At 65.4% G+C, this 26,093-nt stretch overlaps 5 protein-coding genes across 7 annotated transcripts; 2 read left to right on the top strand and 3 right to left on the bottom strand.

Moving 5' to 3' along the window:
* Positions 1 to 679: 679 nt before the first annotated feature.
* Positions 680 to 7,418, bottom strand: GOLGA7B (golgin A7 family member B). The gene is made up of 5 exons (XM_086466860.1): positions 7,362 to 7,418; positions 1,682 to 1,807; positions 1,152 to 1,304; positions 904 to 1,005; positions 680 to 784 (listed from the first exon to the last, which is right to left on the bottom strand). The coding sequence occupies exons 1-5, from the start codon at positions 7,416 to 7,418 to the stop codon at positions 680 to 682; spliced, it is 543 nt and encodes a 180-aa protein (XP_086322986.1).
* Positions 7,419 to 9,698: 2,280 nt separating this feature from the next.
* On the top strand, positions 9,699 to 11,846 carry SFRP5 (secreted frizzled related protein 5). Its single transcript, XM_009948786.2, has 3 exons — positions 9,699 to 10,230; positions 11,006 to 11,083; positions 11,506 to 11,846. The coding sequence occupies exons 1-3, from the start codon at positions 9,699 to 9,701 to the stop codon at positions 11,844 to 11,846; spliced, it is 951 nt and encodes a 316-aa protein (XP_009947088.2).
* A 3,272-nt stretch (positions 11,847 to 15,118) lies between these two features.
* ZFYVE27 (zinc finger FYVE-type containing 27) lies at positions 15,119 to 20,409 on the bottom strand. Of its 3 annotated transcripts, XM_086466355.1 has the most exons (12): positions 20,213 to 20,409; positions 20,069 to 20,139; positions 19,808 to 19,994; positions 19,532 to 19,627; positions 19,237 to 19,349; positions 18,365 to 18,495; positions 17,926 to 17,997; positions 17,744 to 17,764; positions 17,393 to 17,537; positions 17,058 to 17,104; positions 16,116 to 16,197; positions 15,787 to 15,897 (listed from the first exon to the last, which is right to left on the bottom strand). In XM_086466355.1, the coding sequence occupies exons 1-12, from the start codon at positions 20,407 to 20,409 to the stop codon at positions 15,833 to 15,835; spliced, it is 1,227 nt and encodes a 408-aa protein (XP_086322481.1). In that variant the 3' UTR covers positions 15,787 to 15,832. The 3 variants fall into 3 exon arrangements, with proteins under 3 accessions (XP_086322482.1, XP_086322481.1, XP_086322480.1); XM_086466354.1 differs by lacking the exon at positions 17,744 to 17,764; XM_086466356.1 differs by lacking the exons at positions 17,744 to 17,764; positions 19,808 to 19,994; positions 20,069 to 20,139; positions 20,213 to 20,409 and having other exon boundaries at positions 15,119 to 15,847; positions 19,532 to 19,621.
* Positions 20,410 to 23,970: 3,561 nt separating this feature from the next.
* On the bottom strand, positions 23,971 to 24,510 carry MARVELD1 (MARVEL domain containing 1). The gene has a single exon (XM_009957823.2). It carries the CDS (start codon positions 24,508 to 24,510, stop codon positions 23,983 to 23,985), a length of 528 nt encoding a protein of 175 aa, XP_009956125.2. The 3' UTR covers positions 23,971 to 23,982.
* Positions 24,511 to 25,442: 932 nt separating this feature from the next.
* Positions 25,443 to 25,893, top strand: AVPI1 (arginine vasopressin induced 1). The gene is made up of 2 exons (XM_086467240.1): positions 25,443 to 25,747; positions 25,833 to 25,893. Exons 1-2 carry the CDS (start codon positions 25,458 to 25,460, stop codon positions 25,891 to 25,893), a joined length of 351 nt encoding a protein of 116 aa, XP_086323366.1. The 5' UTR covers positions 25,443 to 25,457.
* Positions 25,894 to 26,093: the final 200 nt, after the last annotated feature.

Here is a 26,093-nt window from a genome sequence, read left to right as displayed (position 1 = left end):
AGTGCTGAAGGATGCTGCTGGCGAGGGTACTGCTGCCAGATGGGTGAGGGCATCTGGCCAGGGCTAGGGAGCAACATGGGCAGCGCTTGGGGTGAAGCTGGGGCGAATGCATGGCACCATCATACAGATGAAGCGGCACCGGGGCTCTACTAGGCACCCTGGGCATCAGGCACACAGCAGCTGAGTCCACCCCAGAGTATGAAGAGCAGGACGCCCCAGGGAGGGGGTGGAGCAAGAGCTGACAGTGCCCATGGGCATGGGCATAAGCGTGTCCCCCACCTTTGCACTGCCTAGGGCTTTGCTGGTCCCGCTGCTCCTCGATGCATGGCACGAAGGGCACTGCCAGCTGGGGGTGCCCAGGGCAGGGCAAGCTCCTTCGCTTGGGGCAGCAGCACCGAGCACCCGGAGGGCTGCAGGAGCCCCTTGGCACCCGTTTGGCTCAGTGGGAAGCACCTGGGACACCCCAGCACCAGCGCCTGCCAGCAGTGGGTCTGAGCAGGGGCAGAGCCGCTGCAAGAAGCACAGAGCAGAGGAGGGTGGGCAGCCTCTCTGAGCAGCCCCTGGCCTCTCCCTCCCACCCACCCTGGGCTCAGAAGCGGGTGCTCTGGTAGTGCAGCCTGCGGAGCTCGGAGAGGCCAATATCCCGGCAGTACGAGTCCCTGCAGGGACTCCCTGCCAGTCACCGGCCCCCCGCCCCACCTCCTCCACCACCGCTGCTGCTGCTGGAGCTGCCGCTGCTGGAGCTGCCGCTGCTGCACCGGTCCTCGTAGATGGAGATCTCGATCTGGGCCCTGCTAAGGATCATTGGTGAGACGGTCTAACCCAACTGCCCAGCACCCACTCCTGGTGTCCCCCCACCCCTCGCCCTTGTCATCCCCCCAGCACCCGCTGCCCAGAGGATACAACCCTCATGCCACGCTCCAGGGGGTCAGTGAGCAGCAGCCCCCGTGGCGCATAGATCTTCTCGTTCTGCTCCTGGATGTACTTGGAGATCTTCTTCAGGACCTGCCGGCAGACAGAGGGACACTCAGGGCCTGCCAGCACTGCTGCCTGCTCCAGCCTCCAGCCACCCTTCTCCCTGTGCCATCCCTGTGCCCACTGCCAGGCCTGAGGCCATGCCTGTCCCTGAGCACTCCCCTGGACCTCAGCACCTTCTCATAGTGTGTTTCCATGCAGAGGAAGATGAAGTAGGCGGTGGCACAGGCCAGGCACCCCTCCAGGTATGAGCTTCCCCCAATCTTCTCCGCCTCAGCGTAGAAGCCATTAAGGGTTTTCACGGTTTCCTCGAAGAGCTGCCGCTCAATCTAGAGCAGAAATCGGGGTGAAGAGGAATCTGGCCAGAGGCTGATGCCCTGCACTGCCCTGTCCCCATCTGCAAGGGCACTTGGGGAGCACTTAACCCTCTCCTCCCTGGCCAGCTGATGACTCAGGTCTCTGGCCTTTGCCCACCTCCCACCCATGCCAAGACCTGCTGAGCCTGCAGCCCTCCACCAGAACCTGCTGGTCCCCAGGAGCACCCCAGCCCTTGCAAACCAGGCAAGGCAGCTGTGATCACATGCACTCAGCAGCATCAGCTGCTCCAAGGCCATACAACACCCTGTGGGGACCCCATGCCTTCAGACCGCTCTCCCTCCTGTGACATAGGGCACCCCCCAACCTGTCGGCCTGCCAGGCTCCCTACCCGGCTCTCCAGCTCAGGGGGGAACTTTGTCTGGAACTGGCACGTAGTCCCGTCGCTGTAATCCCGCTGCACGAAGACCTTGGTGGCCAGGGACGCGCTGCGGCGCAGCTCCTGCAGGCTGTGCACCTGGGGGGCAGAGGGGTGAGCCGGGGGGGGGGGGGGGGGCAGGGCCGTGGGGTGCTGGGCATCCCCGCTGGGGGGCTTGGGACCTGGGGAGCACCACCATTCCCCCGGTGTCACGAGCTGCAGGCTCACACACCCCGGGGCAGGGAGCCCCCAGCACGGTCTGTGTCATGGTGTGAGCACAGCTCCGCTCTGGAGGTGCGAGGCCAGGGGTGAAGGGAGGATGGTGGCGAGGGGAGGATGCCGCGGCAGCCCCCTCCCAGCTCACAGCGTGGGCGAGTGGATGTGCTGCCTGCCCCGGGCTGGTGCCCGGCCTCGCTTGCACCGGCTGCTGTGTGCGTGGGGGTGTGTGTCCCAGTGGACTACGGCCCGGAGAGGGGACAGTCCCCCTGTCCCCAGCAGCGCTCCAGCACACCGCCACCCCAGCACCTGCCAGGCGGGAGGAGGGAAGCGAGCGGAGCAGGAGCAGGAGCAGGAGCAGGAGCAGGGGGCCGGGCAGCGGGTCTGCAGCAGCAGCAGCGCAGCGGGCGGGCAGGCTGCGGCGGGGCTCCACAAAAGGGATCGGCAGCCCCAGCGGCAGGCGCTCAGCCCAGCCCCGCCAGCCCTGGCACCCCCCGGGGTACGAAGGCTCCGCGATCTGGGCTGTGGGGCAGCTGTGGGGGGGCTGCAGAGAAGGGTGGAGGGACCAGGTTGTGCCAAGGACGGGTGTCAGACTCCTCCCTGCGCTTCCCCTTGTGTGACATGGGGCCACTGCCTGCTGTGTGCCCCACAGACCCTCTGCCCCTGTCCCGACTCCCATCCACGGCACCTGGGAGACGGACCCCCAGCCCCACAGCCACCCCTCCTCCCGGGGCACCCCACCCCAGACCCAAGCTGCTCCCTCCAACAAGGGCACACTGCACTACCCCCCCCAGGCACCCCACATACACACTGGCCTTTCTGTACACACAGACCATGCACCCCTCCCAGCCCCACACTACCCCCCCCCCCCCGCGCACCCCACGCGGACCCCAGCCCCACGCTGCCCTCTCATTCCAGCGTACCCCCCGCAGACCCCTTCCCCCCGCGCCCAGCCAGCCGATGGCGGCGGGCAGGGGAGGGCAGAGCAGGGGGGGCGCTCCGCCGCAGCCCGGCCCCGGGAGGTGCCCGCTGCCGGGGTGGCCCCCGCCGTGCCGCCGCTCACCCACCTCCGTGGCCATGGCGCGGCGTGCGCCCGGGCCGGGCTGGGCTGTGCCGGGGGGGTGGGGTGCGGCGGAACCGCCGCCGTCACCGGGGCCGTGCCGAGCCGAGCGGGGGGAACCGGCGCTGTCCGCGGTGCTGCTGTGCCGAGCGGCGGAGGCGGGCCCGGCCGCCCCGTGTGCGCAGCCGCCCGGCCCTCCACGGCCCGCCCCGAGGCGGCGGGGATGGGCGCCCGCCGCTACCGGCACGGAGCCCCTGGAGGACGCGGCCCTGTTGCTTGGGACGGTGGTACCGGGGTCCGGCTGCCCCGGGGCTGGCCCCAGTGGGGGGGCTGCGAGATGGGGGGGCTGCTGCTGTAGGTCCCGGGGGTTCGGGTACCGGGGCCCGGCTGCCGGGGGGATGCGGCTGGAGGTCTTTTGGGGGGGACCTGGCTGCCGAGGGGGTGCCGCTGGAGGTAACCGGGGGCCGTGGGGCTGGCCCAGTGGGGCTGTGGGGGGCCGATCGTGGGGCCGGCAGCCCGCCGTGCCAAGGGGCCTCGTCTGAAGCTGTTTGTTTGCGAAGGATATGCAGCTGGCGCTGGGCTCTGGAGCAGGCGCTGCGGTGGCAGCGCGGGCAGACATCAAAGAGGAGAGCTAACGAATTCCCTGTTATCTCTGCCCACTGACAGCTCAATTAGAGCCGGAGAAATGCCAAACGGGGGAGCAGAGGCTCTCCCGAGAGGCGAAGGAGGGGGTGCTCACAGCGGGGGCCGTGGCGAGGCGGCAGGGAGGCGGTGGCTGGGCACAGGGCCTTCGGCAGGCGGGAGAGCAGCCAGCCCTTCCCTCCACACCTGGGCCATGCTGAAGGCAGCGTGGGGCCCTGCCAGCGCGTCTGCTCGGGCTGCCGCCACGGCACAGCCGGCTGCCTGCGGCACAGGGCCCCTGGCGAAACAGGGGCAGCTTCGTCTGACTCCCGCTCCCTGCCCTGAGCACCAGCTCAGGCTTCGGGCAGAGCAAATAGAGGCAGAGTCCTGGGGTGGCTGGCGGGCAGCCCCTGTAGTGTGGCAGGGTTTGTGACCAAGGGACCTGTGCAGGCGGGGACCCGAGTCAGAGGGCTCATCTCCCCTACAAACACAAAGCTACGGATCCCATAGCTTTTGGGGGGGAAACTGCTGCTGTCGTGCAGAGCAGCCCTGCCAGCCCGCACCCCAGAGCAGCGGGGTACACCCTGCCCAGATGGCGTGGTTCACCCACCCGAGGAGGGGTGAACTCTCCCATGCACATGCACACCTGCCTGCACACAGACACAGGCATTCACACATGCACTCAGATGCCCGCATCTGCCTGCACCCCCCAGGCACCCCCCAGCACACACACACCCAAGCATGTCCCCAGATGCCCCCAAATCCAGGCCTTGTGTCCCAGCTCCCTCCTTTGCTGTGTGTCCCTGCTACATGCTGCATGTCCCTGCTACGTCAAGGCTCGCCTGCCCACTATGCAGCCCCTGCTAGTTGTCATGGCAATGCTGCGCCTGCCAGGAGATGACATTTGCTCTCCCACGCCACAGCAAGGGGCCTAGAGTAGCCAGGGGGGCCCAACTGTCCCTGCTGCCCCAGTCTCTGCCCATCTGCCTGCACCCTGTGGTGCTGCCCCAAGGATGTCTCTTCTCTGGCTGCACCAACCCAGCCCAGGTACTGGTCCCTCGGGTCTGGGCTCCAGATGTCTCACAAGACATGGACCCACTGTCTGCAGGACCAGGGCACGTGTCAAGGAGTGTTCTTTAGTGGGACATCTTCACCCCATCATGGGGAGCTTCCTTCTGCCAGCCATACTACCCAGGAGCGAGGCTTTGTCCAGTGGCAGGCAGACACGGGCAGCCTGGACCTGCCCCACAGACCCTGGCCTTGCCTGTGGTGCCCACAGCCTCCATCTCCGGAGCCCACTGGGACCTGCTGCCCCCTCATGCAGCATGCACCACCGTGGGCTTTCTAGTTTTAGCCAGATCCTGCTGGTTTCCATGCAGAGGGGACAGGCTGCTGCCATGCCATGCCATGCCATGCCATGCCGTGGCTCCCAGAAAGGCAGGGAGGTGGACAGAGGGGCTGGCACAGATGACAGGATCCTAGGCAGCAGGAGCAGCAGGGGCTTGGGACAGCCCAAAAGCGCTCTGTGGCCCTGCTACACCCTCAGCCCCTGGCACTGTGCAGGGGGCTGGCAGGGTGCCTGCAGCAACAGGGCTCTGGCCCTTCTGCTCCATCTGCTGAGCCCCGAGGGGCTATTTTTAGGCTGCCTGGCAGTGGGGGTGGGCACTGCATACACGGCTGCTGCCAGAGCTACCTTTACTCCCCTGCCTGGGTCCTCCCCTGAACCTGGAGTGAGGGGGCTCTGACCTGTCCTGCAGACAGACCCCGCAGACATTCCTTTGCCCCTGGCTCTGGCTGACCGCCCAGAGCCCCTGCCCCGGCCCCACAGGACAGGTGTGGGGCACGCTTAGGACCCCTACAGCCAGTGTGCCTGTGCCTATCACACTGCAGCAGCCGTGTCCCAGCAGTGCCCCTGGTCCAGCCCCTGCACTTGGCTCCCAGGCCAGGACCAGGGGGTGTCCTCAGCGTGTCCCTGTGTGCACAGTGCTGCACCCCTTCCTGGCACCCCAACCCTCCCTGCAGTCCCAGCGCAGTGGCTGAGGGCCATGGAGGACAACTGGAGCCCTGCAACCAGCCTGGGACCAACCCCTGGGGCCCCATCCTGCACCCGCTGCGTGCCGAGACCCCTCCCCAGACTGTCAGGGCTCTCAGTGGCTCCAGCTCTGCTTCAAAGGGGCCATGGCAGGGCCAGGCCGTGGCACCTACTTGACATAGTGCTGGGGGCAGGGGGGAGTGCTTTGATTAATGCGGGGGGAGAGCATGAGCTCACAGCCCCAGTGAGGACAACGGTGACATTTGGGAGGCATGCAGAGACAGCGAGGCAGGGTGATTAGCTGATAACCTTTCCTGGGAGACACCAGGTGTATGCACCAGTATGGAGGGGGGCACGTCCCCCACAATGGCAGCCGCTGGAAAACAGTTCCAAGTGCCCCAGCCTGCCCCTTCGTGCAGGACATGGAGACGGGGGCCCACCAGCCCTACAGACTGTTGCACCCTGAGGATGAGCACCCCGAGGATGAGCACCCCTCTGTGGCATCCCCAGCACCACCACATCCAGCTGTATCCAACCCAATGAGTGGTACCAGGACCCTGTTGCACTGGGAGCCCCACAGAGGGTGAGGGCAGCCCCTCAGCACACCCCACAGGACTGCACAGGGGGACACACAGCATCCTCCTGCAAACAGGCGAGCAGAGGGGGATGCAGTTTTGGAGCAAGGTGCCAAGGTCCAGCTTCAGCGAAACTGTCAGCTGGGAGCTGGGGCTGTGCTGGGAGCAGACACGGGTGGGTTTTCCCACCTCCCCAGCGGGGTGAGGGTGGCGAGCAGCACTGCAGAGGGGGTCCACATGTCCCCATGCATGGTGCCATGCTGTGAGGCAAAGGGGCTCTTCCCCAGAGGCATCCCCACACGGGACGTGCCCCCTCCCTGCCCCGCAGAGGGGAGCCGGGGTTCAGGGTCCAGGGAGGGTTGCCAGGAGCAAACAGGGGGTCTGTGTGCAGGGTGGTGGGAGACGGGGAGGGCCAGGAGCTGCCGAGGGGGCTGAGAGGTGTCCAGGGCGGCCTCGGCCTCGCAGCTGGGCTGGGAGCTGTGCCAGCCGCATTCCTGGGGCTGTTGGGTGAGCAGGAGCATGTGTGGGCGCAGGGCAAGTGCATGGCCACTGCTGCTCCTCCACCACTGCCCACCCCACCGGTCCCACACCCACGGGCCGGCTCGGTCCCACAGTGCCCCCAGCCATGCCCCAACCTCCCTCCACCACTCCCAGGCAGGGCCACCCCCATGGAACCGTGCTGCCAGCTCTGCATCTTGCGACCCCCTCCACACTCTGCTGGGAGCTGCCAGACGCCCCGGGATGCCTCCCTGCACGGCCAGCCCCAGCATGCTTTCCCCTCCTGAGAGGGCTGCAGCCCATGCCCAGCACTGATGGAGCCAGGAGTCCCAGGAGCCTGGGGTGGGGCTGTGATAAGGAGGACGAGAGGATGGGGAGGGAGCCCACCCAGGCCACTCAGCCCACCCAGGCCCAGGGGATGCATCTCTGCCCACAGAAACAAGGTTGGCAGCACCCAAAGCTGCGGCAGGAGAGGGAGCAGGGACACGACTTGGGAGGACGGAAAGAGGCAGCCAGGACCCTGTTCAGCATCTCATTTCCCAGGAGCCTCCTGCTCCCCTGGCTCAGATCTGCTCCATGCTACAACCAGGCACAGGTCCCTGGGGAGGGCCTGGAGTGGTGAGGGGGCACCCCCAGGGGATGTCCTCTTACCATGCCAGCCTGGCTGGCTGTCCCCGAGGTCCCCACCGTGGAGGGTGCAGCACCCATGGCCCCGCTTCTGGTCTCGCTGCCGTGGAAGGTGACACAGACGGTGGCACAGGCAGCTCCCTGGAGTGACAGGAGCAAGTGTCAGTCCCCCAGCTAGCTGTGTGGGCTCAGGATGGGAACTGGGCACTGGAGCAGCCTGCGCAGACAGGACACAGGGAAGGGTGCCAGCTCTAGCTGTCCTGAGGCCACCCCCTTGCCCTAGGTACAGCCCAGATCTACGTCCTCTGGGACATCCCAGGTGGGAAAGCGTTAAGGAAGCAATGGGGCTGAAGCAGGTACCCCCCCCCAGACCCCTAAGAGGAACAGTCTTAGCTCAGGGACAAGGGGACAAGTCTGCCAGGACACCTGGCGGGGTGGGAGCAGGGGATGGACATCCGTCTCCGGGGGCCAGCCCTGCTCCCCCCAGATGGCCATGTTGCCAGGAGGTGACTCAGTGGCTCTAATGGAGGCATCACGACAGACAGAGGGGGAGGCCAGGCCAGCTGGCAGGAAGCCCCTCACCAGCCACCTCACCTTCATGTGGTGGGGTGCCAGCTGGGTGCTCAGCACCCACAGCACCTTCCTGGGAGGGACCGTGGGTGATGGGGGCTGGGTGCTCGACCAGTCTGGGGGATAGGGCAGGCTGAGAGCCAGGAACCAGTCCGTGGCCAAGAGCAGGACAGCACCAGTGCCATGGGGACAGCCCCGGGATGCCGCATACCCACTGGGCAGGGTGTGCTCAGCATCCCACACACTGGCAGCTCCACCCCACACACTCAGGCTCCCTGTGCCTTCACCTCCCCACTCCGGCTCCTAGGCCTCACCAGCCCCTTCCCAGCCCAGCTCCCATGGCAATTACACCCTCCCCTGTCCCATCCATCATGGATTAGCTATTTTCTATCAGCATTTATCTCCAGGCAATCTCACTCCTGCTGTGACAGCCTGATGCTTCCAGCACCCTCCCTTCTGCTACCGGGCAGCCGTGATAAAGGGACGCTCTATCTTATCGTGCTCCCCAGCAGTTACACATTAATGATGCCATCTCTGGGGCTTGGCCGGGGCAGGATGAGATCAGTCCACCCTTGGGCCAGCACTAAGCATCACTGGGTGATGGGTGCTAAGCCCAGGACATAGGGCATTGGCAGGGCAGGCAGGCAAGTGTAGGTTGTGTGAGTGAGGTTCCCAGCATGGCCCCAAACGCACATAGATCCCACCAGGGCTGGGGGGACAGTCCCTGCCCCCAACCAAGGGCAAAGGGCAGCTGCTATCACTGCCTGCACCGGGCTGTTTGCTCTGTCGCCCATTAACAGAGCTGCCTTATCCGGCGGGCAGGGGCCAGAGGTGGCCCAGAGCCCGTTGGCCAGGCAAGGGCATCGATTGTGGAAAGGGGAGGGGGTGCCCCAGATAACCCCTGCAGACAAATGGGTTTCTAATGGGGTCTTAAGCCTTGCACCTCCCAGCCTAGCCCATCTCCAAGGGGATGGGAGAATGTGGCCCCAGCAGTACTCTCACCCCACTCGGGCTCCAGCTCTGCCCAGGCACCGGACACCGTCAGAGCCTGGGTGCGTGCCCTTTGCTGGGAGGTGTAACCCCAGCCACACCTGTGCCCAGCAGACCGTGGGCTGCCCGAGGTGCATACTGGCAGGGCCACCCACAAGGAATAAGGACCCCCATGCCCATGGCATTGATGCCACACATGGCGCCTGGCACATGGGTACACCAGCTGCCCCCAGCGCTGCAGCATTAGCCTCTGGGGTGTCCTGCTCCTCCATCCCCTGCATCCCAAGCACCCCCAAACCCATACCCCATGGGGCATAGGAGACCATGGGTGGGGCGGGCATAGGGTATGAACCAGGGCCCCGTGTCCCATGCCAGGGCATGCCTCTGGGATGCCAGGCAGGACGGGAGCAGAGGGGCTGGTGGATAACGGGGGCACCTTGCACCCACAACACACCCCACGGGGCAGGCGAGCCGGCCCTTCCAGGGGGCACCACCCCAGGCGCCCACAGAGCCGGGCTGGGCTGAGGGTGCTGCGCGCCGGGGTTCCCCGGGAGGGCGAGGGGCACGCAGCGCCGGGCACCCACCCGGCTGCCCGAGGCGGGAGGGGTGGCCGGCGGGGCAGGCTGGCGTGGGGCCGGGGGCCCGGGGGGGCCCGGCAGCCGGAGCAGATTGGCTGCCGGCGAGGCCTCCCCGGGGGTTCCTTAGAAAGGGCGGCGAGCGTGGGAGGCGCCAAGGGAGCAGGCAGCGCTCCCAGCCGCGCTCCCGTCCCGCTCGGCCGGCGGCGGCAGGCGGGCGGCGGCGATGCCGCGGGCGGGCGGCCCCCCGGTGGCCCGGAGCACGGTGCTGCTGGCCCTGGCGCTGGCGCTGGCGGGGTCCCCGGGCGGCGGGCAGCACTACGACTACTACGGCTGGCAGCCCGAGAACCAGCCCCACGGGCGCTTTTACGGGCGGGAGCCGCAGTGCCTCGACATCCCGCCCGACATGCAGCTCTGTCGCGACGTGGGCTACAAGCGCATGCGGCTGCCCAACCTGCTGGAGCATGAGACCATGGCCGAGGCCAAGCAGCAGGCGGGCAGCTGGGTGCCCCTGCTCGCCAAGCAGTGCCACACCGACACCCAGCTCTTTCTCTGCTCCCTCTTCGCTCCCGTCTGCCTCGACCGGCCCGTCTACCCCTGCCGCTCCCTCTGCGAGGTGGTGCGTGACTCCTGTGCCCCCGTCATGGAGTCCTACGGCTTCCCCTGGCCCGAGATGCTGCACTGTGGCAAGTTCCCCTCCGACCATGAGCTCTGCATCGCCGTCCAGTTTGGGAACAGCAAGGCTACCCCGCCACCAGGTAAGCAGGAAGGGCACCGTGATGGGATGGGGACGCATGCAGGGCACCTGCCATCAGCGTGTCCACACGCAGCCAGGGACTCGCATGCAGGGTCCCCCTTCAGACCCCTGCACCCCCCAAAGCAGAGCCCGGGGTGCCGGCACCAGCCAAGGACCTTCTGGCTGCAGCAGGGCACAAGCAGGCACAGTACCAGCAGCATCAGCTGCTTTGGCTGGACACCTCTTGCTGCCCAGGGGGGGCCAGGCACCCAGCTGCCTGCACAGAGCTGCCCCAGAGCAGGGGAGAGCAGAGCGGCCAAGGGAGCAGTGCTGGGGGTGAACATGGCATGAGGTGGGAACCACTGGGGGACCCCTCTCCGCCCACTGGGTCCCATCCCAGCAGCAAAGAGCATCTTGCATCCTGCACTGCGGGTCTCGGCCCCACGGTGCTGTCAAAGGGTGGCTGTCCCCTCAGGCAGGGGAGGGGACATCACCCAAATGCAGCCCAGGGTCAGGATCAGGGCTGTGACCCCTTCAGGCTGGGGCCACCCTTGCTTCTGCTGCTGTGTCCCAAAGTGTCAGCATCTGGACAGAGGGTGTCCCCATACTCCATCCCCTCCTGGGGAGTGCTGGGACGCTGGCCAGCAAGGCACTCTGTGCCACCCCTGCATCACCCCTGCACAGCTCTGAGGAGGAGAGGAGCTGCCGGGGGTCTGCCGGCACGTCTCTGCAGAGCTGTCACGGGTGACAGGCATCATGAACAGGGAGCTGTGACTGTGGCTGGTCTCTCACCATAGTGTCCAAGATCTGCACCCAGTGCGAGATGGAGCACAAGGCGGATGGCATGATGGAGCAGATGTGCTCCAGTGACTTCGGTGAGTGCTGGGGTCTGCTTCCCACGCCCCCTGAACAAGGGTCTGCTTTCCCCAGCTCTGAGAAGTGAGGTAGGGGTTGGCCGGAGGGCATGGTTGTACAGGGACAGCCCCATGGGAGACCCCCTGAGCCACTCCTTTGTGCACCATGTGCATGGGATGGGTGCACCACACATTGGTGGGGAGAACAGGCAGAATGGGACATTTGGGAGGGTCACTGGGGGCCTCTGCTGAACCCCCCCAAAAGCCCCTTCCCCTCCCCACACAGTAACTTTCCCAGAGACTACTCTTCTAGGTCCCACCCCAGGGACAGGCTACACCCTGTCTTGCACAGTCACCTGTCCCAGACCCTCCCAGCAGTGCCCCACAGCAGTGCCCCACAGCAGTCCCCCCTGCCAACCGTGCCCCATGGCTGCCTCACACAGTGGTGAAGATGCGCATCAAGGAGATGACGGAGGAGAATGGGGAGCGGCGGCTGGTGGCTGCCCAGAAGAAGAAAGTGCTGAAGCTGGGCCCGCTCAAGCGCAAGGACACCAAAAAGATGGTGCTGCACATGAGGAACGCGGGCACCTGCCCCTGCCCCCAGCTTGACAGCCTCAGCGGCAGCTTCCTGGTGATGGGCCGCAAGGTGGGCGGCCGCCTGCTCCTCCTTGCCATCTACCCCTGGCAGAAGCACAACAAGGAGATGAAGTTCGCTGTCAAGTTCATGTTCTCCTACCCCTGCCCCCTCTATCACCCCCTGCTCTACGGGGCCGGGCAGCACTAGGGCTCTGTCCACCCTGCCCTGTCCCAGCATTCCTGCACTGGCCCAATGCTGCACCCCTGGCACCCCCAGCTGCACCTCTGGTTGAATCCCAGGACACTGGCTCTGCTCCCCTCAGACCCTTAGCTGTGTCCCAGGACCCTGCTCTGCATGCTCAGGATTCCCAGCTGCATTAATGGGAGCCTTGGTCCACAGCCAGGACCCCTGCTCCCTCTGAGAGCCCTGCTCTGCACGCCTAGGACCCTTGTTCTGCTCCCGGGACCCCTGCCCACACCCAAGAGCTTAGGCTGCACCCAGGACCCTTGCTCTGCATGCTTGTGAGCCCTGGTCTGCGCCAGGGACCCTCGGCTGCTCCCAAGCCCCCTTGCCAGCACCCCAGGGACCCTTGCTTGCACTTAGGATCCCTGCTTGGCCCTTCTGGGACCCCTTGGCCACACCTGAGACCCCTACCCTGCACCCCTGTGTCCCCTGCCCAGCTCCCTGATGACATAGCCCAGACGCTGAGCCTCCCCAAATCCATACTCCAGCCCACCAAAGCATCCCATGCCCTCATTTGAGGTCACCCCCCAGCCCTGGATTACCCCACCTTTGAAGGGACCCACCCCAGCCAAGGCAGGTCCCTCCTGCCCCACTGGCCCCCTCAAGACCAAGTGCCCAGAGCAGCACAGCTCCTGCCTGGGCTCCCCCACCCTTCCCATTCCACATGGCTCAGTGGGGAGTGGGGGGCCCACCTCCAAGCCCCCCAGACCCGCCCTGCTGCATCCCTCACACACACACCTTGCCCATCCACACCACAGTAAATTATTCTGTCTTGGAGAACCCTGTGTCTGGCTCCGTGTGGTTCATGGGCAACTGCCCCATGGGGCTCCCTCAGGGATCCCAGGAAGGATGGGAGGGGGCTCCTGGTCCTACCCATTGAGTGGGGCAGGCTGGGGAAGCGGGGTCACACTGGGCTCCAGATCTAGCCCTGTTCCGGGTGCTGTTCCCAGAGCCCAAGGCTGGGCAGCCCAGCCAAGCCAAGGGATGAGGTTCCCAGTGGTCACAAGCATCACTGGAACCCCAGGCATCGCCACCACTTCAGGGAGGGTGGCAAGATGAGGAGGATGGGGGCATCACTGCTGCTGGAGCCCTCACAGCTGGGTCTGAGGGTGTTTGCCAGAGAGGTTTCTCCCTCTGTCATGCCTGGGGGACAGATCCACGGGCTGAGAGTTGGAGACACATGTGAGGAGCCTGATACTGAGCATAGCAGGGGGCAGATCCTGGACAAGGCAGTGTCCATCCCTGGGCACCCCACATCTGCACCACCCAAAAGCCCTGTCTGCAGCTCCCAGCCACCCCTGCTCAGCTGCCAGACCTCCCACTCCACAACCTCCAGCCTCCTCCCAAAAGGTTCCGCAGGGCCACCCACCTGCACGAGTCCGGATACCCCCAGCAGCACTGGGACCAGGGCAGCCCTCAGCCTGGCCCCTCTGATGGCAGAGTGCTGCCGCTCAGCTCACCTCCCCCAGTGCCCCCAGAGTAGGGGCTGCCTCTGCCCCAGCAGCCCCCCAGTTCCAGTAGGCAAGGGGGGGGCATCTCACCTGCTCCAGTCCCACTCCAGGTCTATTTACCCAGCACGTTCTTGCACCCACCCGTCCCACCAGGTGAGGGAGGCACGAAGGCGGCCGCCAGGATATTTAGTATTTACCCAGCGCCTGGCCGCCCGACCCTGCGGCTTCTCACCGGAGCTGGCCCCGCCGCAGAGCAGCCTCCCGAGACAAGAGGGGAATTGAGGCTGCGGGACGTCTGCACGCCCCCTCCTCCCAACTGAGAAGGCACCTGCCCCGTGCCAGGGTGATCCCCAATCCCCAGGGCCTCAGCCCCCTGGCCACCCCCAGCGCCCCAAAGTACACCCACATCCTGCTCCAGCTGGGGGGGACGTGCCCGTGCTCCACAGCTGGCCAGGGACGTGGGGCAGCCAGCCCTCGCCACAGCCTTACACCGGGGGCAGGCAGTTACTGCCCTCACCCTCCACCCTGGCCAATTTAGGAAAAAAAAAAAAAGGAAAAAACTCAAATATTGTTAGAAGGTATGTTCAGAGTGAGGCTGCTGAGCATGCTGCCATAGGAATAAACATCGTCAATTACGTCATTTTACTGCAAAACTTAAAAGTGCGCAAATAAAACCCCACCTCCAGCTGCCCAAGTTTATCTGTAGCCCTCTGTATTTTGTGTCATTAGCATCTTTCCAGGGAGGGTTTAGACACACACGGCCACGGCACTCATCACTCCAAGTGTTTTCTCTAGAAAGACAAATAACTCTTCTCTGCCTCCCACCATCAGCCGCCTGAGCTCTACAGCTCAACAACCCCAGCCCCTCGCAGACAGGTACTCACCCCATTGCAGATATACCCCCACCCACAAACATGACCCCATAGCTTTTGGGGTGCTACACAGCCCCCTCCCCAATGTTACAGCTGCTCCACTGCCCCCAGTAACTGCCATGCCCTCCGCACACCAGCCCCCACACACACCCTGGCCTTGGAGTACACCCAGCACAACTCAGACACCCTCGTCATCACTGACGAGTCCGGCTTTTCCCCAAATTTCCATAGGGCACAGCTTGAGAAAGGGGTTTATAAGCCCACGGCTGAGAGGAGGGCTCAGGCTGCCCGCAGGGCTGCTCCATGCAAGCTCTCACTCTGGTGGGGTGCACAATCAGCAGCGAGATGTGGGCACCGGGCAATGCCAGCCCAAGAGCACCAGACCCCCCAGCCTGGGGGAGCTGCAGCTGGCTGGCGGGGACCCAGACCTTGGCCGTTCCCAGCTGCACAGCAGCCTGGGTCACATTCCTGGGATAGCTGGGAGCTTTGCTGTTCATGAAGGGAAAGGTCACCCTTGTGCGGGCAGGCAGCTGCCAGGACCACCGCCTGGGTAGGGCAGGAGAAGGAGCAGCCCCAGGAGGCAGAGAGGAAGCCCAGCAGCTCCTGCCAGAGCTGAGCTGCTCCCTGGCTCCAGCCCAGCAGAATCCAGCCCTGGCACGGCCAAGAAGGGGCAGCTGCTCACAGCTCTGAGCAAGGGGCAAACAAGGCCACAGCACGACAGAAGATGGAAATCCCAGTAAGCAAGGAGAGCTGGTGGCAGACACACACCATTTCTCCGTGACCACCTGCAGGACCAAGGCCACAGAGGTGCCAGGGTGACCTGGGACTGGGACAGCTTTCACAGGGGCAAGACAAGAGCCAGCTGAGGACAAGAGATTTATTGGTCATTCTCTATATACTTATATATTAATCTGTAGTACAAAGCAGCAGTCACTAAGCGCACAGAGCAGCACCAACTCATGTCTTGTCTCAGGCTACAGCTGGAAACTCGGCCACACAGCCCAGCCCAAGCTTTCCCTTTTGTCCCCTCTGCACTACAGTCAAATATGGGGGAGAACGGGGACTAAACCTGCAGGCAGTGAGGCCGAGGAGCACAGGAGCGACTAGCAGGGTCTCAGCTGAGCCAGGACCAAAGACCATATCTCCTAGGGACGTTGGTAGAGCTCTGACTTGATCCCAAAAAATACAGTCACCTAGCACCATGCTAGGAAAGGTAGTGACAGAGCCCTGAGGTTGTTCTGCCCCACCCAGCAGGTGAAGGTAGGGCCATAAGTGGGAAGGATGGCTTCTCCAGCACTCAGACAGTCCAGAGAGCCTGGGCAAGTACACGGCAGGGCACAGTGAGTGCCAGGGAGCACCCAGGGCTTGGAGCCGCTGCAGGGATGGGGGCACAGCCACGGGCAATGCTCTGCCGCGGGGACCCAACTTGTGTGGCAGATGTTGCGTGGCAAGGGGGGCTGGTCTTCCCCCAGCCCGGCAGTGTCAGGAGAAGCAGTGAGCACAAGCATCCTCTGGCAGGGCGATGCCACGCTGGGAACGAAGCAGCCCAGGCTCCCAGCTGCAAGAGCACCCGCTGTCCTGGGTGTCAGGCAGGGCAGAACCCAGGAGCTGGCTGGGCCTGTTTCAGTCACTTGATGAGCACCTGGTTGCACAGAGCACACACAAACACCGTCTCCCTCTGAGCCTCTGGGGCTGGAAAGGAAAGCAGGTGTCAGAGATGCTCCCCTTCCCCACCACGAGCTAGGGGCCCCAGCTAGGGAGCTGCTCCGAGAGCTGCAAACGCATCACTGCTCTGTGCCAAGCCAGGCTGTGCTGGGCAGGTCCTGTCTATCCTCCCCACCAAGGCTGGGGCAAATTCCTTCAGCAGGCAGCACACCTGGAGCTCTGCCCTCCTCCACCTTTCCACTCACCTGTGGCTCCCATCACAGCCTTGGGGACTTTGAAGGAACAACACCTGGAGCAGAAGCTGTTCCCACAGTTGCTGCAGCTCCGCTGTGGAGAGAGATGGAGGTGAGACACTACTCTGGGCCCACTCCCAGCCCTCCCCAGCAAACTCCAGTGCCAGAGCACTGCTAACAGAATTCCCTTCTGAAGGAGAGCAGGTGCAAGCCCTGAGCCCAGACAACAACACCAGAGGGATCATCTGCCAACACCACCTGGACAAAGCACCCAGGCCTAACACTGGAACTGCATTCAACTATGCCCTAACATCACAGGCAGCCTGTGCCCAGGCTGAGAAAACACCAGGAGCACAGGCCCCAGGAGTTTTAAGGACACTATATTACTTCCTATGCTGTAACCTTCGAGGGACTCAAGCTCCAGAGAGTCCCAGACACGTATCAGACTAACCCAGGAGTTAGGGGTGGGGGCCACGAGTCTGGAGAAGGGGAGGCACCAGGATGACAGCAATGTGAGGCTGGAGAGGACAAGAGATACATCCTTCCCAGAACTGCCCAGGGGACTGTACACCAAGCACCAGATAAGACAACAGGGGTGGCCTTTGCTCCTCTAGTTCCCACAAGCAGACCCACACTCTGCTTCACCAGAAAGCTCTAAGGCCACAGCAAATGGGCAAACCAGGGCACAGAGCAGGTGCTTTCTACACCAGCATATGCTGGTTTGGCCTGAGGCAGCTTCCAAAGGAGCAAACAGACCAAGGCTTCACAGCACAAAGGATGCCTGGCATCATTAGGCAAGTGACAACACCCAGCACTTAGCTGAGGTCATCTGCTGCCAGGCTGTGACCGAGGCCAGCCACTTGAGCTGCCAGGGAAAGCCAGGGCAAGCCAGACACACGCAACACCTCTGCCCCAGGTGCAGGCAGCAAGGTGGGGCAGAAGCTGAAGACTCACCCTCTTCTTGAGCACAGAGAAGGTGGCTGCACAGCCCATGCAGTTCCCTGGAAGAAAGAGAGCAGAGGTCAAGCAGGGCTCCACTGCCTGGGACTGTGAGAAGTACAGGAAAGCCCACGGCTGTTGTGAAGGCTCGGAGACAACATTGCTGCACTTTCTCATCCTTGCCCTTCCCAGGAGGGCTGGGAACATCCTCCCATTGGAGGGAGGAGGTCATTGGAGATGTCAGCACAGCCCTTGCAGGTGCCATACCACTCTGTCCACTCCTAGTGTGGTGGTCACCACAGCCCCCGCCCTGCTGAGCTCCCCCAAAGAGCACCTGCTCCCAGCCTTACCGAAGTTGTTGCTGGGGTAGCGCTTGCGCAGGCGCTCCGTCAGACGGGACACCTTGCTGCGGATCACCTCGTTTTTGCTCATAAAACCGTTGTCCGGGAGGCTGAGGTCAAAATCTGCTGAGCACTGAGAGCTCTCGTCATCCTCCTGCAGAGAGCAGAGCAAGCTGAGCATGGAGGAGGGGCTGGGGGCACACTGGGGAGCTGCAGGGCAGCCCACCCCAGAGACAGGCACCCAGCAAGCAGGATGCTCCACTTGGCATCACCACAAGCCACCAGCAAGCCAGGCAAAGGCTGCCAGCTCCAGCTGGAAGGAGATGCCCCTCTTGCACACCTTGGCATGGCACTACTTACCATGACCAGCAGCTGGTTCTCCTTCTCCCGCAGCATGGGACAGAGAGGAGAGGCAGTATAGATGGAGTCAGAGGTGCCCAGCCTCATAGCCACCCTCCCTGAGCACCCAGCTTGCCCACCAAGGCCCTCCCCGCTGCAGACAACTGCCCTGAAGACAGAGCCCATCCCCACCAGCCTCAAACCTCAATAGCATCTTTGAACTCTTCATCAGGCTCTGCCTCCTCCGCCTCCTCCACGCTGCCAGGGGTAAGGTCCTGCAAGAGAGTCACAGAGCTAGTCCTGCTGTACCCCCCTCCCCTGTCCAAAGGTGGGCCCACACCTCTGCAACAGGTTTCAGGATGAAGGATCAGGCCACCAGCACCTCCATGAGAAGACAGGAGTCCCAGAAAGTGAGGTGAGGCCCTTCCTCCCCAGACTGCACCCTTACATGCAGCAAAAGTACTGAGCCAAGCCCCCAGCGCAGCAGGGCAGCGCCCCAGTAACTCAAGAGGAGCTCACAGGCTTCCAGCAAAGCTGGGAGCTGGAAGGAGTTTGTGGGGTAGAGGGACACAGGCACAGTCAGACCAAATGGCTGACACTGCAGCTCCTAGCCCACAACTGCCAGCCCTGCCCCTATCTCACCTCTGTGCTGGTGGGTGTGGGGGTCCGATCCAGGGGGGCAGCAGCTGGCAGGGGTTCGGCAGGCTCTGGAGTGCTCTCAAGGGGTTTGGTGCCCACACACTGCTCGAACGAGGCCTTGAGCTCCATCACGACTGGTAAGAGGGGAACATGGCTGGAGCGGGGTGGCACTTCCCTTCTCCCAGCCCTGCCACACAAAAGCCGACTGCAAGAGCTGACCTCCAGGGCTCAAGATGGGACATTGCCACATATAGCCTTCACCCATCAGGTATCCTGAGGCCTCCTCTGCTCACACATCAAAGTTAGGGCAGCAAGGAACCTCCCATCACCTGCCCCAGCTCAGGATAGGGAAGGGGCCTTAGTCACAGCTCAGCCACATAGATCTCATCCAGCTCTCCTCCAGAACGTGCCACAGAACAGGGAGCACCTCCAGCTCTCCTCCTCCCCTCTGACAGCACAGCACAGTTTTCAAGCCTGTATCATACATTGCCACAGGCACCAAGAGTATTTCAAGTCCTGCAGAGCAGGGTCAGGGACCGAGAGAGGTGGCAAAGCTCACACACAGGCTGCACTGCCAGGCCCTGGTTTGACACTGGGCAGAGGAGAGCAGCAAACAGCATCCAGGCCAGGACACACATCAGGAGAGACTCACCTCCCGCAGCTGAGCCCCAGGACCCCATCACCCAACCCGGGCTGCTGAGTGCCATCCTTAGGACATTGTTGCCCTCAAGGGCATTCACGTCCCATGGCAGAGTCTGGCACAGGACATTGGGCTCACGTGAGGGTGCTAGATGAGGTCCAGGGCAGGATCCCTGGCTCCAGAGGGCCTTTCCCCAACCCATCCCACACAGGCCACTTCCAGGGAGGTCTCTTACCTTGGTAGAAATGGGTGTTGCCCAGGAAGAGGGTGCTGTTGAGGATGGCCAGGACCCAGCAGAGAGGCAGCAGGTACAGGACACAGACAGAGCCCAGCAGCGCTCCATAAAACCTGGGAAGGAGCAGCAGGACACTGCAGTCAAGACAGAGCAACTCACACCACAGCACAAGCCCCCTTCCTTCATCTGGTCCTCCCCCTGCTCTCTCCAAGTACTAAACACAGCTCCACAGGTCTGGCCGGGCCCCTCTCCCTGCTGAGGCCACCACAGGATGCCTGACCCCGGTACTACTCACTGAGAAGAGACAGTGGGGTTCTCCCAGTACAGTACACGGTACACTGCCTCACAGCTGCAGCACATCCCGCTCAGGAACCCCTCCAGCTGGATCAGGCTGTGAATGAGACCCCACAGTCACAAAAAGACACCCACAAACGCCCACTCTGGCTCCCCAACACCCACACGCTTTATGGTGGCCTGGCTGGCACGAACCCAGGCCTCCACAGCCACGGAGAAGCCTTCCTGGCTGCAGAACCCTAGGAGCCCTGCAGCCGGGAGGGCTCCAGAGACTCACAAGCTCTTGACCTGGGCGACGGCCTCCTGCTGCGAAAGCTGCACCCTGCGCAGGTCCTCCCGGCGGATGCTGTGGTACCTCCTGCGCACCAGCTCCGGCTCCGAGGGCCGGGCTCGGCACGTCTCCTGCAGGTAGCCCAGCAGGGCCGGTACCACGACCAACAGGGCGAGCACCGAGTACCAGGCGGCTGGAAGAGGCAGGACAGCGTCAGCCCGCGGGGTCCAGGGAGAGGACCAGCCCTGTCCCCCCTGCTCCACGCACCTTGGCCGAGGGTGAGCAGGAGGAAGTTGAGGCTGAGGCAGACGAGCAGGGAGCACACGGGCCGCTGCCACCTGCGGAGATGAAGGAGGGTGAGGGACGTGAGGCACCGGGGACGGACTCGGTCCTGGCCCAACCCGCACCTACCGGAGGAGGGAGCGGACGCCCTCGGCGGCATCCCGCAGCGGCTCCAGGTAGAGTTCCAGCCGCCGGTAGCTCCGCACCAGCTCCAGCAGGTCGAAAGCGGCGGCGGCCTTGGGCGGCGACGGCTCTGGCGGGGCCTCACCGCCCCCCGCCACCCCTTCGAGGCCGCCAGCCGCCCCGTCCCGCTCCACCGCCTGCATGACGGGCCGGGCCCGGGGAGCGGGGCCGAGCTGAGCTGGGCCGGGGGAGCGGGGCCGGAGCAGGCCGGGCGGGGCCCGCCGCCGCCGAGATCGGCCCGCCGCCGCACGCCGCTTCCGTGAAGCGTTCAGGTGCGCCGTGACCTCACCCGCGGCGCTGGCACACAGCCAATCAGAAAAGCCGGGCTGGAAAGCGCAACAGAAACCCCGCCCCTGCGCGGGCAAAGGGGCGGAAGACGCCTCGGCCCCGGAAGCGGCGGCGGTTCAGCCCCGCCCCGCCCGGCCCGGCCCGGCCCGGCCCAGAGACCGGGGCCCGGCGGCGGCGGCGGCGGGGCCGGGACTCGGGCCCGGTGGGTCTGGGCTAGATACGGGGCTCGGCCCTGACCTGGGGCTAGTCTGGGTCCCCGCCCGGTCCCGATCTGGGTCTGGTCTGGTCTAGGACTCAGTCCCAGTCTGGGTCTGGTCCCAGTCCAGGGCTGGGCACTGATCCCAGTCTGACCCTGGTCTGGGTCTGGTCCTGATCCGGGTCTAATTCTGGTCCAGGGCACAGTCCCAGTCTGGGTCTCCGCGTGGCCTGTTCCCAGCCGTATTGGGGCACTGTGTGTTTGTCCCCGTGGGCTCCACTGCCGGGGCACCTCTCCGTTGGGAGACACCAAAGATCAGCCCCACACCAGGGGGCCCTGGGAGAGAGCAGGGGTTTCCCCCCAGGCCCATAAGCGTCCCTGGCAGCTCATCCACTGCCCCTCCATGCCCCCAGCGCAGCCCAGCCCTGGCTGCGCTGGCGCTGCCCTGCACAGCAGCCTGCGGTCCTGCTCCCGCTGCCCCAGGCTGTCCCACCAGGTGCTTGCAGTGGGGCAGGGCTGCCGGCTCCCAGGGGTGTTCTGGGGACTTGGCTGCAACGGAGGCTAAAAGGGGGGATGCCATCCCAAAATAACCCATGCAACCTTGATAACCCTGCGCTGTTTCCCAGGGCTGTGAGGGCAGCACAGGGCTCAATGCTGCTGCTGGCAGCCGGCAGCCTCCAGTGATCAGGGCATGTATCCAGGGGGCAGAGGACTGGAGGGTCGAGTGACAGCCCCGGCTGTGGGTAGAAGTCCAAGGCTGATCCCCATCCCGAGAACACAGCCCAGGGACAGAAACAGCCCTGGGAGATGCTGGCTGCCCCCAGCCTCCCCCCTCCCCCGGCTCTCCGGGGGCCCGGCAGCGTGGGCAGGACTGCCCAGCAGTGCCCCAGCCCCGGGACAGAGAGCTCTTTCAGCCCGGAGTGACGAAGCCCATAGGCACGCAGCTCCATCCTGTTCCCATCGTGTCCCTGTGGCCACACAGCCCTGGGGACTTGGCCTCTGCACTGCTGGGCAGCGGGAGGTGCCCGCACCCAGCACCCACATGAGCACCAGGCCGTGACCTGTCTCTGGAGGGGGCAGCAGGGCTGGGGACAGGCACTGTCCCCAAGGACAGAGGTTTAAGCCTCTCTACCAAGAGTGGTGGCTCAGTGCTGAGGATCCTGCCCGTGACCCCAGAGCACACCAGGACGTTGTGATGACAGCCAGAAGCTGCAAGCAGGGAGGCCCCAGAGCGCAGGGCTACAGAGCCGGGTGTGATCTCAGCTCAGACCTGTCCCCAGCAGGTCCCAGCCCCAGCACAAAGCCCCAGACACCTGGTGAGCGCCAACGTTGCTTTATTTGGAAGGTGAATCCATAGGCACCGAAGGGGGGGCTGGAGGGGGACAGAGCCGGCACGACAGGCAGGGCTGCAGAAAGTCGCAGAAAGGCACTTGCGGTGGCAGAAGCCCCACGGCGCATCTTGGGCAGCCTGGTCCAGGGGCTACACCGGAGCAGACGGGGACAGGAGGTGTCGGGGACCAGCCCTGACACAGGGTAGGGACAGCACATCCTGCCCAGTGAAGGGGTAGATGGTCCAGGGGCTGTCAGGGCCCTCGAGCACGAGGGGGATTAGCTAGGACAGCACTTCACGATGGAAGCAGTGACCCAGGGCCAACCCCATACCCCTCCAAGCCCCAGGAGGATCACAGCTGCTTCTCTCCACCCCAAGAAAGGCACCAGGGAACTCCAGGCAACAGCCAGAGACCATGGTCAGCTCTTGTGGACACCCGTCCCGATGATCTGAGCCCACACAGAGACAGGGCAGACCCTCCCTCGCACCAGGAGCGATGGAGAGGACCTGCCTGCAGGCAGGGTGAGGAGGGCTTGTGGCAGGGCAGCCCCAGCGTGGTGCTTCTCCAAAATTTCCCAGTCTCTGGCCGCCCGTTGCTCCAGTTGGCCCTCAGTAGGTTGTGAAGACTGATCCAGGGCTGGGCTGGCCCTGCTGCTGGTGTCCTCTCATTCCCCAAGATGGGCTGTGTCCCTGCAACACCTGCACCCAGCTCCCCCGTGGCCACGGTGCCAGCAGCATCCCAGCACAGCCATGCTGCCGCGCTCATCCTTCCCCTCCACCTCGCCACGATCTCTGGGCAGTGCAGGACCCCGAGATGGAGTCAGAGTCCCAAGCTGAGAGTTTTCTGGGATGACAACCAAAGCGTGGCAGAGCCAGGCAGGGCTGCGGGCCAGTCTCCAGCGCCGCTGGCAAGGCCATGCCTGTTCCTGTCAGAGCAGTTGGGCCCCAGGGCAGGCTCAGTGGTTCTGGGCGGCTCTGGGTGGCTCAGAGGCACAAACCTCACTGCAGGAGGGCAGGGGGAAGAGAATGACCCCATGCCCCGCTCCCTGCAACCCCAGGGGCACCTAGCCCCATGCTGGGGCAGCACAAACCCCAAGGCTGGAGGAATTTACCCCCTGCCCAGGGACGCAGGACAAGGCTATGGCCCCGCTCACCCTCTCCCTCACCCCACAGTGATGGAGGCCTTGCTGCCCTGCGCAGGCTCAGCCCCCAAACAGGACAGCACGTCCGGGGGACCGGGGTGATGCTGGGTAGAGCTGTGCAGGACCTGGGTGCCTCCACACCCCCGGAGCACAAGGCAGGGAGGAGCTGAGCCCTGCCAAGCTCCAGCAAGACGGCGGACATGTTCAGGCCAGACAGGAGGAGGGGCCGGGCTGGGGAAGCCAAAATCAGAGCCTCCATTAAGGAACCATGGAGGTGCCACACAATGGTTGGGGGGGGACATTTATCCCCACCCAACCCCACTACGCACCACTGCCCCCTGCTCAGCTCCCCCAGGCCAGTCCCCCTCCGCCCTGGGGACAGGTCAACACCCACCTGAGGACGCAGAGTCTGCAAGGCCAGGGGCAAGGGAGTTGGGCAGGGGCCCTGATGGGCTCCCAGAAATTGGGGTCCTTCTTAGGGCTCTCTGCTTGGGTCCTTCCACTTGCAATAGCCTGCGTCTGTCCGAGGGGTGGGAGAGGGGCCTGCGCAGCAGCTGGGTGTTCACGCTGTCTCGGCAGGCTGCAGGGGAAGCCGTGCTCAGGGAAGGCCTCTGTCTGTCCATCCGTCTGTGCCGGAGTCTTCGGAGGAAGCGCGGTGCAGTCAGCCGGGAGGGGATGGGGCGGCAGGATCACTTCGTCCCGAAGCGGGGCTGCGCTCTGTCCGTGGGCGAGAAGAAGAGGAGCCAAGCGCCGCAGGGTCTCAGATGATGTCGCGCTGGTCCCGGCAGCGCCGTGACAGGCAGTAGAGCCCGGAGAAGAGGTACAGGCAGGCAGCGATGCCCCCGCAGACGGAGGCGCTCAGGTAGGCACCATAGAGGCAGTGCTGGCTGTAGCCCGGCAGGTTGCAATAGCTTTTCTGCCTGGCCTTGTAGCCCATGATGCCGGTGGCGGCTGCGTAGAGCCCCACGCCCAGCGCCAGGTCGTGCACCAGGTTGGTGAGGAGCCAGCGGGAGCCCAGCCAGGGCACCAGCGCCCAACGCCCCAGCAGGCTCAGCCCGAAGAGAGCCAGGGTGAGGAGCCAGACCAAGACGGCGGCGAAGAGGGCGAAGTGGGCCGCCCCCTCGTACTTGTGAGCCGCCACCGTCACCCAGAAGGCGGCTCCCAGCGCCAGCTGCCCCAGCCGCAGCAAGCCCAGCGGGCTCCGCAGGTAGGCGCGGTGGAGGCTGAGGGAGCCGCGGGCCGGCGGCCCCGGGGGCGGCGGCGCTGCCGGTGGAGCCGTGTGAGCCATGGCGGGGCCCTCCCTGCTCCGGCGCGGCTCGGGCGGGACTCGGGGCCCCGGCAGCGACTTCCTCCCCGGGCCGCTGCCAAACATCTGGCGCCTAACGGTCCTCCCTGCCTGGGGCCTCTCTCCGCCCCGCCCCCGCGACCCGCCGCCCCTCCCGCCGGCCCACCGGAGGCCCGCGGGCCGCCGCCGTCGTCGGGCGGGGACAGCCGCGCCCCTCCCGTCCCGCCGCCGCGGGGGTGGCCGCACCGCGGGGGGCGGGAGGAGGCGGCGGGGTCGGCGAGCAGCGCACCGGGATCCCGCGCGGCCTCGGCGGGGGGTGCGCGACGGGGATCCCCTCGACGTCACCCGGGATTCCCCTTCGGTGTGACGCGAGCCGGGGCACCGCCCAGGGGCGGGGCCGCGCCAGCCTCGCCCTCCCGCCTATTGACGTCACTTGCGCCACGTGGCCTCCCTCCGAGAGGCGGTGCGGCCGCGCCCCTCGGCGCCGATTGGCCCCAACGGCGAGAGACGGGCGCGGATTGGCGGCGGGGAGCGGGCCGGGGCGGAGCGCAGCGGGTGAATGAACGGGGCGCGCGGCGCGGGGCGGTCCCGGGAGCGCAGCGGCCGCCCGGCGGTCCCGCCACCGCCAGGTCTGGGCGAGGGGCCGGCGGGCGCGGGGCGGCTGAAGGAAAAGTGGGTCACGGCGGGGCCCAGCGCCCCTGGCACCGGCGGGGCGGGACCGGATCTGTGTGCCCCGGCCCGAGCCGGGCACCTCCCGCGTTCCCGGGCGGCCCCGCCCGCGCGGCTGGCCTCCTGCCCGGCGCCCCGGCCCGCCCTTTCCCTGCGGCCGCGTCGCGTCCTTCCCCGGCCGCGTCCTTCCCCGGCCGCCCGCCCTTCCTCACCGGGCATCCGCGCCGGGCGGCGGAGCAGAGCCTGACGCCATCTCTCCGGTGCCCGCAGCGGCCGGGGCCATGGGCACGCCGGCCTCGGTGGTGAGCGACCCTCCGGGGCGGGCGGCGCCCGCAGTCCGCGGCCGCAAGCGGGCCTCCGCCAACATCTTCCAGGGCGTGGGGCTGCTGGAGCTGCGGAGCCTGTTCCGGAGCGGCGGGGCCGAGCGGCCCGAAGAGCGGGCCCGCCTCGTCTGGCGGTACGCGGGTCAGCGGCGCATGGCGCGGGCTCTGCGGCGGCTCCGGCGGCGGCGGCGGCGGCCGGCTCAGCCCGGCGGCGGGATGGCGGTGCTGCGGCGCTTCGGCCGCCTGCGGTAGGTGCGGGCTGGGGTGGAGGAGGAACCGGGGGAAGCGCGGCCGGGCCGGGCCCCGCCGCTAACACACGCGTCTTTCCCGCAGGATCGCGGAGAAGCAGCCGGAGGGCGGCCGCGGGGCTGAGGCGCCCTCGGGGTCCATGTAGCAGCGCTGAACGGCCGGGCCGTGGAGGAACGGGGCTGCTGGACAGCGGGTGCTGGGACAGCCAGGCTCTCCGAGGACACTAAGTGTAGTGGACAGGGTGCAATGGTTAATAAAAGGTGGATAGCGGTGGCTGCTTGTGGCTCTGGCTGTGTCCTGCCAACGCCAGGCCTTCTTCCCGGGTGGCAGGACCTCGTTCCATGC

Source organism: Leptosomus discolor, chromosome 6 (genome assembly GCF_034619465.1).
Source record: "Leptosomus discolor isolate bLepDis1 chromosome 6, bLepDis1.hap2, whole genome shotgun sequence".
Taxonomy (NCBI): domain Eukaryota; kingdom Metazoa; phylum Chordata; class Aves; order Leptosomiformes; family Leptosomidae; genus Leptosomus; species Leptosomus discolor.
This window is presented reverse-complemented; position numbering and strand designations above follow the sequence as displayed.

Bases quoted from the DNA above. Each gene is read 5' to 3' on its own strand.
- ZFYVE27 (XM_086466355.1), bottom strand. From the start codon at position 20,409: ATGCAGGCGGTGGAGCGGGACGGGGCGGCTGGCGGCCTCGAAGGGGTG. The intron at 19,628-19,807 runs GTGAGTCTCTGG...TCTCATTCACAG, and splicing joins GTCGCCCAGGTCAAGAGCTT to CCTGATCCAGCTGGAGGGGT. The intron at 17,105-17,392 runs GTAAGGCTGGGA...TCTTTCTTCCAG, and splicing joins CTACCCCAGCAACAACTTCG to GGAACTGCATGGGCTGTGCA.
- AVPI1 (XM_086467240.1), top strand. From the start codon at position 25,458: ATGGGCACGCCGGCCTCGGTGGTGAGCGACCCTCCGGGGCGGGCGGCG. The intron at 25,748-25,832 runs GTAGGTGCGGGC...TCTTTCCCGCAG, and splicing joins CGGCGCTTCGGCCGCCTGCG to GATCGCGGAGAAGCAGCCGG.
- SFRP5 (XM_009948786.2), top strand. From the start codon at position 9,699: ATGCCGCGGGCGGGCGGCCCCCCGGTGGCCCGGAGCACGGTGCTGCTG. The intron at 10,231-11,005 runs GTAAGCAGGAAG...CTCTCACCATAG, and splicing joins CAAGGCTACCCCGCCACCAG to TGTCCAAGATCTGCACCCAG. The intron at 11,084-11,505 runs GTGAGTGCTGGG...TGCCTCACACAG, and splicing joins GATGTGCTCCAGTGACTTCG to TGGTGAAGATGCGCATCAAG.
- MARVELD1 (XM_009957823.2), bottom strand. From the start codon at position 24,510: ATGGCTCACACGGCTCCACCGGCAGCGCCGCCGCCCCCGGGGCCGCCG.
- GOLGA7B (XM_086466860.1), bottom strand. From the start codon at position 7,418: ATGGGTGCTGCACCCTCCACGGTGGGGACCTCGGGGACAGCCAGCCAG. The intron at 1,808-7,361 runs GTAAGAGGACAT...TCTGCCCCCCAG, and splicing joins CAGCCAGCCAGGCTGGCATG to GTGCACAGCCTGCAGGAGCT. The intron at 1,305-1,681 runs GTAGGGAGCCTG...TTTCTGCTCTAG, and splicing joins CCCCTGAGCTGGAGAGCCGG to ATTGAGCGGCAGCTCTTCGA.